The sequence below is a fragment of the Trachurus trachurus genome (genome assembly GCF_905171665.1).
Source record: "Trachurus trachurus genome assembly, chromosome: 8".
Classification (NCBI taxonomy): domain Eukaryota; kingdom Metazoa; phylum Chordata; class Actinopteri; order Carangiformes; family Carangidae; genus Trachurus; species Trachurus trachurus.
The window spans coordinates 1003232-1022166 of record NC_139905.1 but is presented as its reverse complement, the minus strand read 5'-3'; the positions used below and the strand labels follow the sequence as shown (position 1 = coordinate 1022166).

The following is an 18935-nucleotide window of genomic DNA, read 5'->3' as shown; positions in this document are numbered from 1 at the left end:
TTAACTAATAGTTAGTTAATCATTAGTTCCTCAGTAACTACTGTAATTTTGTGTATCTCATTTCCCTAACTAACTACTCATTAGTTCCTCAGTAACTACTCCTCTGAAATTTGATCAGGGGTTCCTGAAGAACTGACCATTAACTAATAGTTAATTAATCAGTAGTTCCTCAGTAACTACTGTAATTTTGTGTAGCTTAGTTCCTCAGTAACTACTGTAATTTTGTGTAGCTTAGTTCCTCACTAACTACTCATTAGTTCCTCATTAGTTCTTCATTAGTTACTCATTAACTACTCTAATTTTGTGTACCTTATTGTAAAGTGTTACCAAATCATTTAGTAGTCTGGATTGATGAGAGTCTGCGTCACTATCGCAACCATGAGTGAGATGTAAAAAGACAAGAAGTGGTATAAATAATGGTTGGACTGTTAGCATCAATTAATTCAAGGAAACCTTGAAGATTATCATGAGAACCTGATTGACATACATTAGCCTTAACTCATTGAGGCTGGTCATAAAGACCGCGTAACCGCGCAGGGCAACCTGCTCGATGGTATGCTGGAGCATAGTGTATATTTCAACTCTGAGCGCTCTGAGCGCCGTGACAAAAAAAGGAAAGCACGACAGCTTTTTTCCGAGCTCCATAGGATCTGAATGGAAAGTAAACAGTGGACACGGCACCTTTGCATATATAAAGATAATGTATTCTATGAAATGTCAGAAGAGGTATTTTTTTCACGGCACCCTTGACGCAGTCAGACGGCACCCCAGTGTGCCGCGGCACCCACTTTGAGAAAGGCTGTCTTAGAGAATGAGGTCGTCTGACGATGTTGGACAGACACAACAGGTGGACAGAGTTAGTCTGAAAGGATGAACTGAAGCTTCTTGTCTCCTTCCAGCCTGTGTCTGGTTGAAATGTCTCAGGTGAGTGTTAATCACCGTCTTTACAGGCAGTTTACCAAACATGATCCTGGTGAAGCTGAGTCATCCTGCTGACGTCTGACTCATCATGTAAAACCCAGTTTCTCACCATCATGGTGCTCATGTACCTTCACAGAGACAGTGGGCCCCTGAGCACAGACAGGTGAAATGTGCTTCAACTCACCTGAGACGGTGAGGGACAGTCGACGGCTCTCAGAGGAGAAGTCATGAGAGAAAACGTAGAGGTGATAAACACAGCTGTAGTTTCCTTGGTGGGCGGGCTCTGCAGCAGGAAACAGGAAGGAGGCGGAGTGATTGACAGCTGGCTGGGTGTAGTTGTCCGTTGTGTTGGAGGAGGTGAAGGTGAGCTGGAAGGAGCCTCCTGGGTACTGTGGCTGGATGGAGCAGCTGATGCTGAAGTTGGAGCCCATCAACACTCCTGAATAACCCTGCTGCTGGGCCTGGGAGACCCCGTACATGGAGGACACAGAGATGATTGGCTGGACCAGCAGGTCTGTCAACAGAGAGATGATTGGCTGAATGTTAACAGTCAGACATAGAGCTTTCTTCATTATTTAGGGTTAGGGTTAGATCCTAGATCATGGTCTGTGTGTGTGTGTGTGAGAGAGAGAGAGAGAGAGAGAGAGAGAGAGAGAGAGAGAGAGAGAGAGAGAGAGAGAGAGAGAGAGAGAGAGGAGGGGGGGGGGGGCTGCTTTACAGTACTTTTAGATCAGCTGAACTGCATCAAAGTATGAAAGTTGATTTGTTGAAAATGTTTTCCTACATCTCCAAACTGTCTAAATGGAAGTGGAAAGTGGAAGTTGACTTCCTGACTAAAGACGATGATGTAACATGTTGAGATATTAAATGTCTTGTTTTCAGACCTTCACTCACTTAGATACAAAAAGAACAAGTTACTGAACATTTCTGTCTCCACAACAAAGGAAGGAAGACACTGAACCTGACTGTCACTGATGATGTCACTGATGGACTTACCTGAACAGGTGATCTCCATGGTGGAGGAAGAGGAATGTGGTGATGAACACTCCCTCAGGGTAGATCCAGACTCAACACAGCGAGTGTCGATCCTCCACACAGACCTCTCAGAGGACTCATATCTTCTTGTTGTTGAAACAGCAGAGCCACAGTCCAGATCTCTACAGACTACAGATGCTGCCTTCAGGTTCCAGGTGTAGTAGATGTCACCGTCCACTGGTCTCCACTCTCCTCCTTTCAGCTGCAGGTCACCTGCACAGCGACTGGCTCCTCCCACCAACCTGACAGGCTCTGAACACAGAGAAGAGAGTGAAGAGTAAAAGAAGTGAGTTTGATTCAAACAGAAATTAAATGAAGCAAATCCAAACTGTAGCTCCACTTGTACCTGAGCAGGTGAGTCCAACAGCTTTGCCAGGTGAGCAGCTGGTTCTAGTTGAGCCTGAGCTTCTACAGTCCAGGAGAGCTGACTCGTTGCCTCCACACTGGAACTCTTTGGTCCACATTGGAGCCTCCACTGCTCCATAGAGCGCCCCCTGGAGGACTGAAGGAGCCCCACAGCCAAGCTCCCTACAGACCACCTCTGCATCCTGCTGGTCAAAGTCATCTTCACACACTGAGGACCACCACTGGTTAGACTGGTTGGACTTGACCTCCAGTCTGCCTGAACACACACTGGTCCCATTCACCAGCCTGACAGAGTCTGCAGAGAGAGACACAACATTTAAACTTTGATCCTGACCTTTATTTACTGTCATATCAACTTTAAACTCATCAACGTGGTTTGCTAAATTTTCAATCTCTCCCATCCAAGTCTCTCCAGGTGAATGATTTAATTACAAATCACCAAATTGATGTATTAACACTTACTGAGACCTGGTTGCAGCAAGATGAATATGTTAGTTTAAATGAATCTTCCCCTCCTAGTTACATTAACTACCATGTACCTCGTAACACTGGCAGAGGAGGAGGAGTGGCTGCTATTTATCAGTCAAATCTGCTTATTAACCCTTGACCTAATAGTTCATATAATTCATTTGAAAGCCTTACTCACCCAGACTGGAAAACAGAGAAACCACTCTTACTTGCTATGGTGTATCGTCCTCTTGCACCTTATTCTGAGTTCTTAGAATAATTCCCTGACTTTCTGTCAAACTTAGCATTGAATTCAGTCATGGCTACGTTCAGACCGCAGGTCTTAATGCTCAATTCCGATCTATTGCTCAAGTCCGATTTTTTGTTTGGCTGTTCACATTACGTCTTTAAATGTGGCCTGTCTATGGATTGCTGTGTGAACAGCTCAAGCTCCTGAAGTGACCCGCATGCGCAGTGACATCACGCCACAACGGTGTTTACGGAAGCAACCATGGCAACGGCAACCGGTATTGTAGGACTTTATGGCTTAATGCTAAAAAAAATAAAAATAAATCACGTCGGATTCGAACCCGCCACCCCTCCTGCACTCCATCAGCCTCCCACAGCATTACACTTAAAAAAAAAAAAAAAAAGAGTCTGAATTTAAACTCACCGACTTTTGATGTGACATGCAGTCTGCCTGCCTGGCTCATCATCTGACAGCTCAGTGTGATGCTACGGCTGACGGCCTTTATTTCTAAATCCCCCAGTTTATTTTCATTAGCAACCAAGCTCATTGTTCATTAGTTAATCTTCCTCTTCCTCACCTACTGTCCTCGCTGCACTGTCGGACCTGCATGGGTCTCTGAAAAAAAATCAGATTCAGGCCACTTGCAACTGCGGTGTGAACGTAGCCAAAGTCATTATAGTAGGTGACTCTAACATTCATGTGGACATTGATGATGACTTTCTGGCTACCACGTTCAAGTCACTTTTGGATTCAGTCGGCTTCTCTCAGAGGGTAAACAAACCCACTCACACGTTTAATCATATCCTTGACTTAGTACTTACTTATGGAATAGAAGCTGACCATGTCACAGTTCTTCCTCAGAACTTCGTCTTGTCTGATCACTCCTTAATCACATTTGAATTTACTTTAACAAATGATATCCTACCTGGGAAAAAATCCCGCTACAGTAGATGTCTATCTGACACTGCTGTTTCTAGATTTAAAGAGCTAATTCCAGCAGAGCTTGCTGCCACATCTTGCAACAATATAATGGGCAGTTATGCTGATTTCACCCCCACACAGGTGGACTATCTTGTGGATAGCACTGCAGCAGCACTCCTTGGGACACTTGATGCTGTAGCCCCCCTGAAAAAGAAAGTTATCAACCAGAAAAGAATAGCTCCCTGGTACAGCCCAAACCTGCGCGCTTTGAAACAGAAGACCAGACAGCTGGAAAGGAAAACACATTCCAGCCAACATGAGGAAGACCGTCAAGCCTGGAAGGATAGTTTAATAATATATAAAAAAGAACTCTGTAATGCTAGAAGCAATTACTATTCATCTTTAATAGAAAAGAATAAGAACAACCCCAGGTTCCTCTTCAACACTGTGGCCAGGCTGACCAAGAACCATAGTGTCGTTGAGCCATCCATCCCTCCATCTCTCAGCAGTAATGATTTCCTAACTTTCTTTACTGAAAAGATAGTTAATATTAGAACGAAGATTGCCAGTAATGGAGCACAGATTACGGTACCCATAGAAGCACCTCCCAGACTTGGTACACACTTGGACAGCTTCTCCCCCATCGACCTGTCAGACTTAACTTCTGCAATTACTTCCTCTAAGTCAGCCACTTGTCTGCTGGATCCAGTCCCGACAAGACTACTTTCTCCTTAGTTAACACTTCTATATTGAACCAAATCAATCTTTCCCTAGTCACAGGCTACGTGCCACGGGCCTTTTAAGGTGGTTGTCATTAACCCTTTACTTAAAAAACCTTCTCTTGACCCAGATGTCTTAGCCAACTATCGGCCTATATTCAACCTCCCCTACATCTCCAAGATCCTTGAGAAGGTTGTCCTGGAGCAGCTACATGAACATCTGCACAGCAATGAGCTCTTTGAAGCTTTCCAATCTGGATTCAGAGAACACCATAGCACTGAAACAGCACTTGTCAAAGTCTCTAATGATCTTCTTATAGCTGCAGACAGAGGTCTCGTCTCTGTTCTTGTACTTTTGGACCTCAGTGCTGCATTTGACACCATCAACCATAGCATCCTGCTACAGAGACTAGACCATGAAATTGGGATTAAAGGACCTGCCCTAAAATGGTTTAAGCCATACTTATCTGACAGGTTTTAATTCATTAAAGGAGCATTATCGCAAATCCAAATTCTTAATTCGGCCACTAGATGGAGCCAGGCGGAGCTTATCAGATATAAACAAGTGGGCAGCTGTCAGAGAGAGAGAGCAGCCTCGTTTAGTTCCCCCCCCCTCCTCCTCCTCCCTCCTCCTCCTCCCTCACCATGGCTGAATGAACGTGCAATCGCGGGAAAAAGAAAACTCGCTAGTGGAAGCGGCAGCTCTACGTCGCGCACAACCACAACAACGACAACAACAGCAACTGCAACTTCCTCCTCCTTAATAACGCTGAGAGGACAGCTGAAGAAAGACACAGGGACGTGGAGACAAAGTGTTCTACCGAGATATTCAGTGACTGTAAGCAGCCTAACACTGCTACATTACTATTTACTGTTGCATTTTTCCGGTTCGGAGGTCGGATTTGCGAGTTCCGAGTGCAATTGAACGCAGCAAGCGCCGGGCCGGCTTGGATCATAACAAAGACAAATGCTGCATTTGCCCCACGAACACTTTACTGTTGGCGATTTTTTTTGTAAATTTAGTTATGGCTCCCCCCGACCCATTTTTTGCATATTTCAGCTTATTTTATGCTATTACTGCTGTATTTGCGATAATGCTCCTTTAATGTTAATAACGACCATTCGGAGTACAGCAGAGTTACATATGGTGTACCACAGGGTTCTGTTTTAGGGCCAATTCTCTTCATTCTTTACATGCTCCCATTAGGTGACATAATCCGGAAGCACTCAATCAATTTTCACTGTTATGTGGATGATACGCAACTCTACTTGTCCATGGAGCCAGATGACAGAGGTCGGCTCACCAATCTGAAAGACTGCCTGAAAGACATAAAACCTGGATGTCCTCTAACTTCTTGCTACTGAATTCAGATAAAACTGAGGTCATCGTGTTTGGACCTAAACACCTCAGGGACATGTTCTCTAATCAGATTGCTACTCTAGATGGCATCACCCAGACCTCAAGTACAACTGCAAGGAAGCTTGGAGTCATTTTTGACCAGGACCTTTCCTTCAGCTCCTACATAAAACATGTGACTAGGACCTTCTTCCATCTGCACAGTATCACTAAGATTAGGAATATCCTTTCCCAGAGTGATGCTGAGAAACTGGTGCATGCATTTATCACTTCTAGGCTAGACTACTGCAACTCTCTCCTGTCAGGATGTCCGAAAAACTCTCTAAAGAGTCTCCAGCTGGTCCAGAATGCCGCAGCGAGGGTTTTGACAGGAATTAGGAAGAGAGAGCACATTTCTCCCACTTTAGCTTCTCTCCACTGGCTTCCTGTAGGATTTAGAATAGACTTCAAAATCCTTCTGCTGACTTATAAGACTCTTAATGATAAAGCTCCATCCTATCTTAAAGAACTCATTATTCCAATCCTTACTGTCCTACCAGAGCACTCCACTCCCAGAATGCAGGTCTGTTAGTGACTCCCAGTATCTCTAAAACAGACTGGGAGGTAGAGCCTTCAGTTACTGGGCTCCTTTACTGTGGAACCAGCTCTCTCCATGGGTCAAAGAGGCAGACACTCTAACTACATTTAAGTCTAGGCTTAAGACCTTCCTTTATGACAGAGCTTTTAGTTAGGGCTGGTTCAGGTAGCTCTGAACCATTTTATAGCTACGCTGCTATATACTTAGACTGCTGGGGGACACATCTGGTTACATGGAGCCCTCTCCTCTCCTCTCCTCTCCTCTCCTCTCCTCTCCTCTCCTCTCCTCTCCTCTCCTCTCCTCTCCTCTCCTCAACTCCTGCTAACATTTCCATATTCCGCACATTCTGTGACAAACTGTAAACTGTTTTCTTGTCTGTAACAACATCTATTGCACGTCTGTCCGTCCTGGGTGAGGGATCCCTCCTCTGTTGCTCACCCTGAGGTTTCTCCTGGTTTTCCCTGTTAAAAAGGTTTCCATGGAGTTTTTCCTCAGTCGATGTGAGGGTCTAAGGACAGAGGATGTTGTTACGATGCCATGTGAAGCCCTTTGAGACAAACTGTTTGTAAAAACGGGCTACACAAATAAAATTGCCTTGCCTCTCCTCTCCTCTCCTCTCCTCTCCTCTCAGCACATTTTGAACTGTTGCACTTTGTAGTTTGGCCTTGGTGTCTCGCACTCTCTGTGTTTCCACAGATCCACCGGAGCTCTCTGCAACAACCGCCCATGCCTACCAGAAGCTTCCTCCTTCAGCTGTTGTTAACATTTCCATGTTTCTCACATTCTCTATTGTAAACTGTTTTCTTGTCTGTAACAACATCTATTGCACGTCTGTCCGTCCTGGGTGAGGGATCCCTCCTCTGTTGCTCACCCTGAGGTTTCTCCGATTTTTTCCTGTTAAAAGGGTTTTCCATGGAGTTTTTCCTCAGTCGATGTGAGGGTCTAAGGGCAGAGGATGTTGTTATGATGGGATGTAAAGCCCTTTGAGACAAACTGTTTGTAAAAATGGGCTATACAAATAAAATTCCCTTGCCTTGCCCAGCATGTGTCCAGAAATGAGTTCCTTCTCTGTCCACAACACAACCATTAAAGAAACTCACAGTCCAGCTCTTGAGTCAAAGACTCAAGTCAACAACGGTCTGGACTTCAACATCTTCACAGAAACAACTTTACCATCATCAGTCAACAACCTCGTTAGTCCACTTTAACCTACAGGAGTTTCTAAAGAGTCATTTATGTGATTTGCTGCCACAGATTAAATAAATTCATGAGGAGTGAAAAGGATTCACAGCACAACATACTTGAGGTCTGTTCCTCTCCAGCACTGACCAGGGGGCTGCCTACAACTGTACATGCAGGAAGCCCATGGGGGGGGTGCTGCTTTATAGTACTATATCAGCTGAACTGCATCAAAGTATGATAGTTGATTTGTTGAAAATGTTTTTCTACATCTGCAAACTGTCTAAATGTAAGTGGAAAGTGGAAGTTGACTTCTTGACCAGAGACGATGATGTAACATGTTGAGATATTAAATGTCTTGTTTTCAGACCTTCACTCACTTAAATACTAAAAGAACAAGTTACTGACATTTACATTACATTTCTGTCTCCACAACAAAGGAAGGAAGACACTGAACCTGACTGTCACTGATGATGTCACTGATGGACTCACCTGAACAGGTGATCTCCACGGTGGAGGGAAGGGAATATGATAGTGATGATGATGATGATGATGATGATGAACACTCTTTCAGGGTAAATCCAGACTGAACACAGTCAGTGTTGATCCACCACACAGACCTCTCTGTGGACTCATATCTTCTTCTTGTTGAAACAGCAGAGCCACAGTCCAGATCTCTACAGACTACACATGCTGCCTTCAGGTTCCAGTAGATGTCACTGACCACTGGTCTCCACTCTCCTAGTTTCAGCTGCAGTTCACCTGCACAGCGACTGGCTCCTCCCACCAACCTGACAGGCTCTGAACACAGAGAAGAGAGTGAAGAGTAAAAGAAGTGAGTTTGATTCAAACAGAAATGAAGCAAATCCAACCTGTAGCTCCACTTGTACCTGAGCAGGTGAGTCCAACAGCTTTGCCAGGTGAGCAGCTGGTTCTAGTTGAGCCTGAGCTTCTACAGTCCAGGAGAGCTGACTCATGGCCTCCACACTGGAACTCTTTGGTCCACATTGGAGCCTCCACTGCTCCATAGAGCGCCCCCTGGAGGACTGAAGGAGCCCCACAGCCAAGCTCCCTACAGACCACCTCTGCATCCTGCTGGTCAAAGTCATCTTCACACACTGAGGACCTCCACTGGTTAGACTGGTTGGACTTGACCTCCAGTCTGCCTGAACACACACTGGTCCCATTCACCAGCCTGACAGAGTCTGCAGAGAGAGACACAACATCTAAACTTTGATCCTGACCTTTATTTACTGTCATATCAACTTTAAAGTCATCAGCATGTGTCCAGAAATGAGTTCCTTCTCTGTCCCCAACACAACCATTAAACTCACAGTCCAGCTCTTGAGTCAAAGACTCAAGTCAACCAACGGTCTGGACTTCAACCTACAGGAGTTTCTGAAGAGTCATGTGATGTGATTTGCTGCTACAGATTAAATAAATTCATGAGGAGTGAAAAGGATTCACAGTGTCTCTGACGTCTTTACAGCAGAAATAAACCAGAGAGACATCTGTCAAACTCTGAAGAATGAGATCTGTCAGAGATTTAGTTTAGTTTAATAAGTTTATTTGTATCAGGGACAATGTACAAAATAACATTACACAGAGATGAGACGATATGCCTTGTACCGGATTTAGCTTACTAGCTACTTTCCATCCGTAGTCCCTGGGCAGGTGAATAAGAACAATAGAAATATAAGAATTATCAATTTACATAGCATTCTAAACATCCATACGATGATGAGCTCAAAGAGAGTAAAGGGTTACAACTGTTGATGTTAAAGAAAATAATGATGCAGAGGAATGACAGGCTGATGCAGAGGAATGACAGTGAGAGAGGAAGACGACTCACTACAGTGAAGGCTTCCTTTAGGACAGGGGTTCTCAACCTTTTGCAAGCGCCCCCCCCCCCCCCCCCCCCCCCAAGCTGGTTCAATGCTGCCCCCCACCCCCCCTCCCTTCGCCAGGTGTGCATATAAATTGTCGTAATTTCTTGCCTTGTATTTTAAACCTGATGAAGGAATCTTGTTCTAAAAATGTTCTTTCTTTGATGTTAAATAAAAGATTATGTTTACCATTGAGAACAATGAAAATTTAGCAGTTTTAATTGTTGAAATGACCAGAAGGCTGACCAAGGGGTAGGGGTGCATATATGCATACTGTATGCCTGCAAACTCAGAAGGGGTGTAAAAGGTGAGTCACCAAATCCCTGTAGGGGGGTCATGGGGCATCACCCCCAGAAAAAATTGTGATTTTAAAGATGTACAGAAATGGCCGTTTGTCCTGTTTGTCACGCCGAGTTGTCACGAGCTGCAACACGAGTTTACCCGAGTAAGGAAAACAAATTTGATTGGTCGTTATCGAGGGGGCGGGATATTCAAAGCTTGGGGCGAGACCGAGCTCCATGTGTGTGTGTGTGTCTCAGACGTTTGAACGACGGATTACGGATCCAATATCAGTGGCTGATGAATCGTGTACAGGCTGACGTTTAATCCGTGCGCATTATCCAATGCGAAAAAAAAAAATACACACTTTCATCTCGGATTTACTAAAAAATTGAATTTTGCACAAAGTTTGGCCTACAACGTCTGATAGATGACTTATTACACAAATGTTATGATCCAGAGTGGGCTCAAATTCAATTTTCTTTTCTGTACACCTTTAACACATATATTAAGCATTCTGGTGTACTCTAAGAAAATGAAGGGAACATTTGTTTCAGATAAAAAAAAACGCACATTGAGTACTGACTGAGGTTCCTATCAGGCAACAAGGCAAGTATGGCTGTAGTGTATGAAACTTAAATTGAAATCAAAACTGGTCTATTGGGGAGCAAAAACGAATCTCATATTTTAAATCTTGGGGTCTGTCTGCAGTGTTGTGCCTGAACGCGTTCAATGAACGATCGTTCATGAACTTGTTCATATTTTGGGCGAACGTGAACTGAACGTAGGTATTTCTGCTTGATGAACGTTATTGTGAACGCGTTCATTCTGGCGTTTGTGAACGCCGCTCTCGACTTCGTTCAGGAGTGTGCCAGATTTCCATAGAAAACCCAGCTAAAACACACTGTAAACAGGCGTTAATATGTAGCGGAAAAACCACCCAATCTGGCAACACCTATCAGCTGTTTGGATCAGCGGCGCATGGAAGAGACGGAGTGATACAGCGCGTCGCGGAGCCTGTCTGTCTGGAGGAATACTGACCCAGTTGTTAGTAAAAGTAAAGATACTCTATTTATTTTTATAAACCGTCTTTGGTAAAAGATAAACGGGGGTTACGCTGGGGCCACACCGGACACGCGAGCCGCGGCCCTCCTGTTCACATCAGACGCTTCTCCGTGCGGTCGAGAAGCGCTTCTGCCCCTCAGCTGTGTGTGTGTGTGTCTGTGTCTGTGTGTCTGTGTTTCTCTCTCACGCTCTGTTTGGATTAATAAACACAAATAGGCTACAAACGTACGCACATTGGACTCTTTGTCACGTTCTAACTCAGTTACTTTTTTGGTAAAGTAAAGTAGTAACTATAACTAATACTACTGGTTAAAACTGCTAAAATAATAGCTGTCTGGTTCCATATGGGCTGAGGCAATCATTTTGAAAAATAATAGCTTGTAGAAACACATTGGAAAAAAAGAAACGAAAAAAGAACTATGAACTAGTTCAGTTTTGGAACCGTGAACTTCGTTCAAAATTTTGAATTATGAACTATGAACTGAACTAGTTCATTTTAAAATTAGTGAACTGAACTTTGAACTAGTTCATGTAGAAAGTGAACTTTCCCAACACTGTCTGTACCAGCCATTCCAGTGCCCGTTTCCTCTGCTATGGGGGAGCACGTCCGTGGAGTGGTGCACCGCGGACATGCACGGAAAAAAAACGATACCGAATGCGCGCCGCCACGTCTGCTCGGACCGCGGCCACTTGGACCAACTAGTCCGCTCAAGCAGACGTCAACAGCGGCAAGAGACCAAACGCTACTTGGCGTATCACTGCCTCCAGAAAGTGACAGAATCACGTCACCGGGCTCATACGCGCAGGCAGGCCAGGGTTGCCAGATAGTGCGAAAAATATCCCCCACAATCTTACTTTTTTCTTTCACTGATTAGCGGGAGAAATTACCGACCGGGAGCTGACCCCCACCCTCCCGTCCGGTGCTCGTACCCCCCCGGGAGAGTGTCCACGCCCCCCTGGTTGAGAACCACTACTTTAGGACATAGAGCTTTCTTCATTATTTATCATACATGAGGTCTGTTCCTCTCTAGCACTGACCAGGGGGCTGCCTACACCTGTACATGCAAGAAGCCCATGGGGGGGGGCTGCTTTATAGTACTTTTAGATCAGCTGAACTGCATCAAAGTATGAAAGTTGATTTGTTGAAAATGTTTTCCTACATCTCCAAACTGTCTAAATGTACCGTATTTTCCGCACTATAAGGCGCACCGGATTATAAAACGCACCTTCAATGAATGGCCTATTTTAGAACTGTTTTCATATATAGGGCGCACCGGATTATAAGGCGCATACCGTAGATGACCATTTAGTAGCAGTTAATATGCTAAATCGACTTGGACCCCAGGCGTTTATAAGAACCAGGCGCGTATTTGCAATTGCAACAGGCTACAATTTATTTTTGCAATGAGCAGCACCAGACCATCATGCAAAGAACAAGGATTTTACCATAGCACCACTGGAACAAAACTACTTTTTCCCCCGACGCATCTTTATTGACATCAGACAATAAATAAAAAGACAGTTTGTCTGTGTTACCGCGACACAGGGAGCTGATCAGAGCAGTGTTATGAACGATAACGGAAGGGGGGGTCGATCGCGGTAATTTCAACACTGTACATTAGCGCATTTATCTATATCCCTATATCCCTCAGTCTAGCTCGCCTGTGTTTGTGTGTCTGTGTGTGTGTGTGTGTGTGTGTGTGCGCGCACGCCTGCATGCGAGAGAGAGAGAGCGAGAGGAGGGGCTGACTGACAGAAGAGGTGAGAGCCGGTGAAGCGCTGTTAAAAAAAAACTTTTGTTTTCTGTGCAAGACTATGGTAAACACTTAATCGCCCGGGCGTTTAATTGAACCGGCGTTTATTTTGCCAAATGAGCTCGGACCCCGGCGGCTATTAGAGCACAGGCGCGTATTTGCACGCGGGCGATTATTTGGTCATATACGGTAGAATAGAAGATACTGCAGTCAAACTGGGGTTACGTTATGCATCCCCTAGATGGAGCTGAGTATGAATCAACCAATTAACCAATTGATCCATATATAAGGCGCTCCGTATTATAAGGCGCACTGTCGTTTTTTGAGAAAATTAAAGGCTTTTAAGTGCGCCTTATAGTGCGGAAAATACGGTAAGTGGAAAGTGGAAGTTGACTTCTTGACTAAAGACGATGATGTAACATGTTGAGATATTAAATGTCTTGTTTTCAGACCTTCACTCACTTAAATACTAAAAGAACAAGTTACTGAACATTTCTGTCTCCACAACAAAGGAAGGAAGACACTGAACCTGACTGTCACTGATGATGTCACTGATGGACTCACCTGAACAGATGATCTCCACGGTGGAGGGAGGGGTAACTAATATTTGTAATGGTGATGGTGATGATAATGAACACTCCCTCGGGGTAAATCCAGACCGAACACAGCCAATGTTGATCCTCGATATAGACAACATTGAGTACTCCTGTCTTCTTCTTGTTGAAACAGCAGAGCCACAGTCCAGATCTCTACAGACTACAGATGCTTCCTTCAGGATCCAGTTCAAGGTGCTGTCCACTTGTCTCCACTCTCCTAGTTTCAGCTGCAGTTGACCTGCACAGCGACTGGCTCCTCCCACCAACCTGACAGGCTCTGAACACAGAGAAGAGAGTGAAGAGTAAAAGAAGTGAGTTTGATTCAAACAGAAATGAACAAATCCAACCTGTAGCTCCACTTGTACCTGAGCAGGTGAGTCCAACAGCTTTGCCAGGTGAGCAGCTGGTTCTAGTTGAGCCTGAGCTTCTACAGTCCAGGAGAGCTGACTCGTTGCCTCCACACTGGAACTCTTTGGTCCACATTGGAGCCTCCACTGCTCCATAGAGCGCCCCCTGGAGGACTGAAGGAGCCCCACAGCCAAGCTCCCTACAGACCACCTCTGCATCCTGCTGGTCAAAGTCATCTTCACACACTGAGGACCACCACTGGTTAGACTGGTTGGACTTGACCTCCAGTCTGCCTGAACACAGACTGGTCCCATTCACCAGCCTGACAGAGTCTGCAGAGAGAGATGTCACAGGGTGACAGGTTGAGAGTGTGTGGGTGTGTCTGCCTGCGTACCTGCAGCACTAATTACCTGATGCTTTGCACGTGTGTAATTGAGCAGCGCTGGGGGGAGGGCTGTGGGTGCTTCACTCTTTTTCATTGTGGTCTTGTACCCTGTCTCAGTCACTCCACTCGGTGACATTTTGGCGTTGTTGGCAGGATTTCTGTAGGGTTTGAGCGACTACACCTCACAACATGCCAGGGGAGGAACAGGCTGCAGGAGGGGCTGCTAATCAGTAAGCTACAATGATGCCCTTCATAATGGGAATGCCATGGGTACAGAGGTTTGGTGGGCTGGTCTCCGAGGTCAAATTGGGAGAATGGCAGGCACAAATGGAGATGATGCTAAACTTCCAGTCAATTGATGATGTGCAAAAGGAGGACTTGATAATGGGGTTCTTAGATGGTGAGGCAAAAAGCGAAATTTTGACATTAGAGAAAACATGTAGAAATACTCCACGAAAAATCTTTGCTGTATTGTCTACACTGTACAGAGACTCGACCCATGTATCTGTTCTAAGAGCTCAATTCTTTAATTGCAGGCAGGAACCTAACCAGTCTCTTCGATCCTTTTCTCTCCGCCTCAGAATTGTTTCTTAGGTTGAAACGCAAAGATGATGCAGGCCTGGAACATAGCGACATTCTTTTGCGTGACCAGTTTATTATGGGACTACGAGAGGGGCCAATAAAGCAAGAGCTCAGGCGTCAAGTAAGGAAACATCGAGCCCTATCATTTGATGAGGTAAAATTAGAATCTCTTGCCTTAGAAGAAGAACAGGATGATAGCTGGTCAGCAGGGCCTTCGTGCTTAGCTGTAAACAGGCCTAACCCCTCTCCACAAAATAGTGCTGCTGACTGGAAGCAAGAATTTCGTAGAGAAATACTTAAAGAAGTTAAAGAACAATTGACTGAAACTGCAAAAGTACTTGTAAATGAGTTGCGAGCAGAGATTAATGGTTCTCCATGTCCTCCTGTACCCACAGCTCGGCCTAGGGCTTATTCAGAAGACTCTGGTAGGACAAGACAGAGGTTTAGAACCTCATCAAATAACCAGGATTTTAAGTGGGATCCACGTGGCCGCCCAATTTGTAACCAGTGTGGGGAACCAGGCCATATTAGGCGCCACTGTTCCCATAGAGAAGCCCCGCAGGGTTTTTAGTTGCACCGGCCACTGTGGGTCAGGTGGCCGGACCCCCCAAATGCGACCCTATCCACAAGCTTGCAGAAGCCACCATTGCCAGAGCGTGCCCTGTAGCAGAGGTTAAAGTAGACAACATAGATAGTTAAAGCAGAAGTAAGTGGTCCGGTCGTTTTCGCTAATGCTGCGTTCCAGGCAGGCTTTTGAAATCGTAAATTACAGCTTCAAGTCACAACTTACGACTTTGTAGCGTTCCAGGCAACCCACTCGTGTTTTTCCGACCTGTTTTACCGGTGAAAGTCACTATAACGGCCACTCGTAACTTCCGACCGGTGAACTCGTACCAGAACCAGAACCTCGAACTGGTACGACTTCACGGTCGGAAAAATACGAGTTTCCTTGAACGCACCATAACAGTCCTCGTCCCTACGTCACCACATTCACGGCGTCCCTTGGCTGCACACACAGCCCTGCATGCCGTTTTCTCTCCTCATTGGATAAAAACTGTAGGATACGATAAATGTTTTCTCCTCGGCTCAGAGCAGAGCAGAGTGACTGACAGACTCGTGTTTCGGTCCAAACACTCTATGTAAGTGATTGCTGTCGGAAGATATAACTATTTAAGACTTATATTAACACAAATATATCACTTACTTCTGCTTTAAATGCTTGGTAGACACGGGCTCCCAGGTCACACTATTTAGTGAAAACCTATGTAAAGAACTTTTCAAAGGTAAACAGACAAATAATGGAGATCTCCCTTGGTTAACCTTACGGGCTGCCAATGGACTTGAAATCCCTTATGTTGGATATATGGTTGCAGATTTCATTGTTGGGGGGGTAACAGTGCCATCACGTGGGATTGTAATTGTGAAAGATGACTGTTTAAAAGAACATAAAGCCCTTATGGGGATGAATGTAATCTTGGGATGTTGGGAACAAACCAAGACAGACTCTGCCCTAACCCCCAGGTGCAAAATTTTGGGAAAGAGTGGGACAATGTGTTCACAGATTGTAGGAGAGTCCAGGCTGCCACGACGAGGGAACAGTGGGATGGCACCACTCGGGTGGCCTGCCGCTATGCCGTGACTGTTCCAGCCCAGAGTGAGGCCCTACTGTGGGCCAGAGTGTCAGCTCCATCACACCTCAAGAACCACTGTGCCCTCGTGGAGCCTTTTGGAGGAGACATTGGAGTTGAGGTATCGAGGACTTCGGTGACAGTGAAAGGGGGGAGGGTCCCTGTGAGAGTACGTAATGTTAACCCCTACCCAGTCTCTCTATACAGACTTCAAAAGTTGGCAACAGTTTCTGTTGTTGACCCATTAAGTATGAGGGAGGGCGCTGATGTGTCCCTCATGGAAGTGAGTCCTGGGGTAGTAGAGGTAGGGGCTGTCCAGGTTGGTCAGGAGACAAACAAATTGACTATCCCTCCACCACAGAGTGACCACCTGAGTGAGGAACAGCAACATCAGTTTCAACAACTTTTGGCTAAGTGGCAACACATATTCTCAGCTCATGAGGAAGACTATGGTCAGACTGACATTGCTAAACATCATATCCCTACAGGTGATGCTGCCCCTATTTGAGAGAGGTTCAGACCCCTGCCCCCTATCCTCTCAAGGAGATGTGCACCCTGTTACAAGGTATGTTGGACAAAGGTGTTATCAAGGAGAGCTGCAGTCCTTGGGCTGCACCAATTGTCCTAGTCCAGAAGAAATGTGGTGCCTGGCGGTTCTGCGTAGATTACCGCAAACTTAATAGTGTGACACACAAGGATGCATTCCCTCTCCCACGCATCGAAGATTCCCTCACCAGTCTGACCAGAGCCGAATGGTACACTACATTAGATCTCGCCAGCGGCTACTGGCAAGTAGAGCTAGAGGAGAGAGACAAGGAGAAGACAGCCTTCACCACCCCACTTGGTCTTTTTCAGTTTGAACGGATGCCGTTTGGGCTATGCAACGCACCAGCAACATTCCAGAGACTGATGCAAAGATGTTTGGGTAATCAATTAACTGAATCTGCCTTGGTTTATCTTGATGATGTAGTAATCTTTTCTCCTGATTTTACAACACATCTTCACCATCTGGAGACAGTTTTCCAGTCCCTGGCGCACTATGGCCTTAAGCTGAGATCAGAAAAGTGCCAGTTTTTCCAGAAGGAAGTGAAGTTCCTTGGACACGTGGTGAGTGGACAAGGTGTTTCGCCTGACCCCGAGAAAGTGGCTGCAGTCCAAGAATGGAGCCCACCAACAACAGCAAAGCAGGTACATTCCTTTCTTGGATTTGTAGGCTACTACCGGCGTTTCATTAAAGACTTTTCTAAAATCGCTAAACCCATTCATGAACTGTTATTGGGTAGAGGGCGTAAACAAAGGTGTGGGTCGTTGCCCATTAACTGGACTAATGAGTGTGAGACAGCCTTTCAGTCGCTAAAACAAGAACTGCTAAAAGCCCCAATTCTGGCATATGCTGACTTCATGCTCCCTTTTACTCTATATACTGATGCCAGCCATTTAGGTTGGCATCAGCAAAAGCAAAAAGAAGAGAAAATATTATGATAAAGATTTTTATCCTGTGGGTAATGGGGGCGGGACTAGATAAGCTTTAGCTTCTCCCGCTTTCCCTTTCGGCCATGTGTATTGTATTATTTGAACTAAGATGAAGTGTGATGATGATGATTTAAATTGACATGCCCGAAATAAACAAATTGATTGATTGAATATTATGTGATTGCTTATTAGGAACTATACTCTTGGACTGTATTATACATTGCGTCTATCAGTGCGTGCATGTTCTGTGAACATGTATTCAAAGGCTGTCCCCTGATAGCTGATTAATTGTTTGATTTGGACTTTGTTGTCTTTGTTTACTAGGTTATATTGTAGGCTACTCATAAAAATATATGCCAAAGAGGCAGTTGACATTCCACATGATATGACTTTTATGTAACCTTGGCACTGTGTTAAACCTTAATCTCTTCTAGTAAGTGTGTTAGTGGATTTTGCTGAGGATTGTTGTGTTACTGTATTTACCAGCCCGGCCCCAAACACAAAAGTTACTGTATATTCCTCACTTAGTTTGTACATAGGTCCCATATTTGATCAGCTGAACTGCATCAAAGTTTGAAAGTTGATTTGTTGAAAATGTTTTCCTACATCTCCAAACTGTCTAAATGTAAGTGGAAAGTGGAAATTGACTTCTTAACGATGATGTAACATGTTGAGATATTAAATGTCTGGTTTTCAGACCTTCACTCACTTCAATACAAAAAGAACAAGTTACTGAACATTTCTGTCTCCACAACAAAGGAAGGAAGACACTGAACCTGACTGTCACTGATGATGTCACTGATGGACTCACCTGAACAGGTGAGCTCCACGGTGGAGGAAGAGGAACCTGATGATGATGATGATGATGAACACTCCCTCAGGGTAGATCCAGACTGAACACAGTCAGGGTCGATCCTCCACACAGACCTCTCTGAGGACTCCTCTCTTCTTATTGTTGAAACCACAGAGCCACAGTGCAGATCTCTACAGGCTACAGATGCTGCCTTCAGGTTCCAGTAGCTGTTGCTGCCGTCCACTGGTCTCCACTCTCCTAGTTTCAGCTGCAGTTTACCTGCACAGCGACTGGCTCCTCCCACCAACCTGACAGGCTCTGAACACAGAGAAGAGAGTGAAGAGTAAAAGAAGTGAGTTTGATTCAAACAGAAA

At 45.1% G+C, this 18935-nt stretch overlaps 1 protein-coding gene across 1 annotated transcript in view; it reads right to left on the bottom strand.

The window, feature by feature from the left end:
* Positions 1 to 1007: 1007 nt before the first annotated feature.
* LOC310989768 (CD5 antigen-like) overlaps positions 1008 to 18935 on the bottom strand; it is a gene marked incomplete at both ends in the record, with an annotated part of 32051 nt that continues 14123 nt past the window's right edge. The window contains 2 exons of the mRNA XM_083976916.1: positions 1008 to 1435; positions 18580 to 18879. Of these exons, the coding sequence (XP_083833042.1) occupies positions 1008 to 1435; positions 18580 to 18879 (728 nt within the window). The remainder of the gene's footprint in view (positions 1436 to 18579; positions 18880 to 18935) is intronic.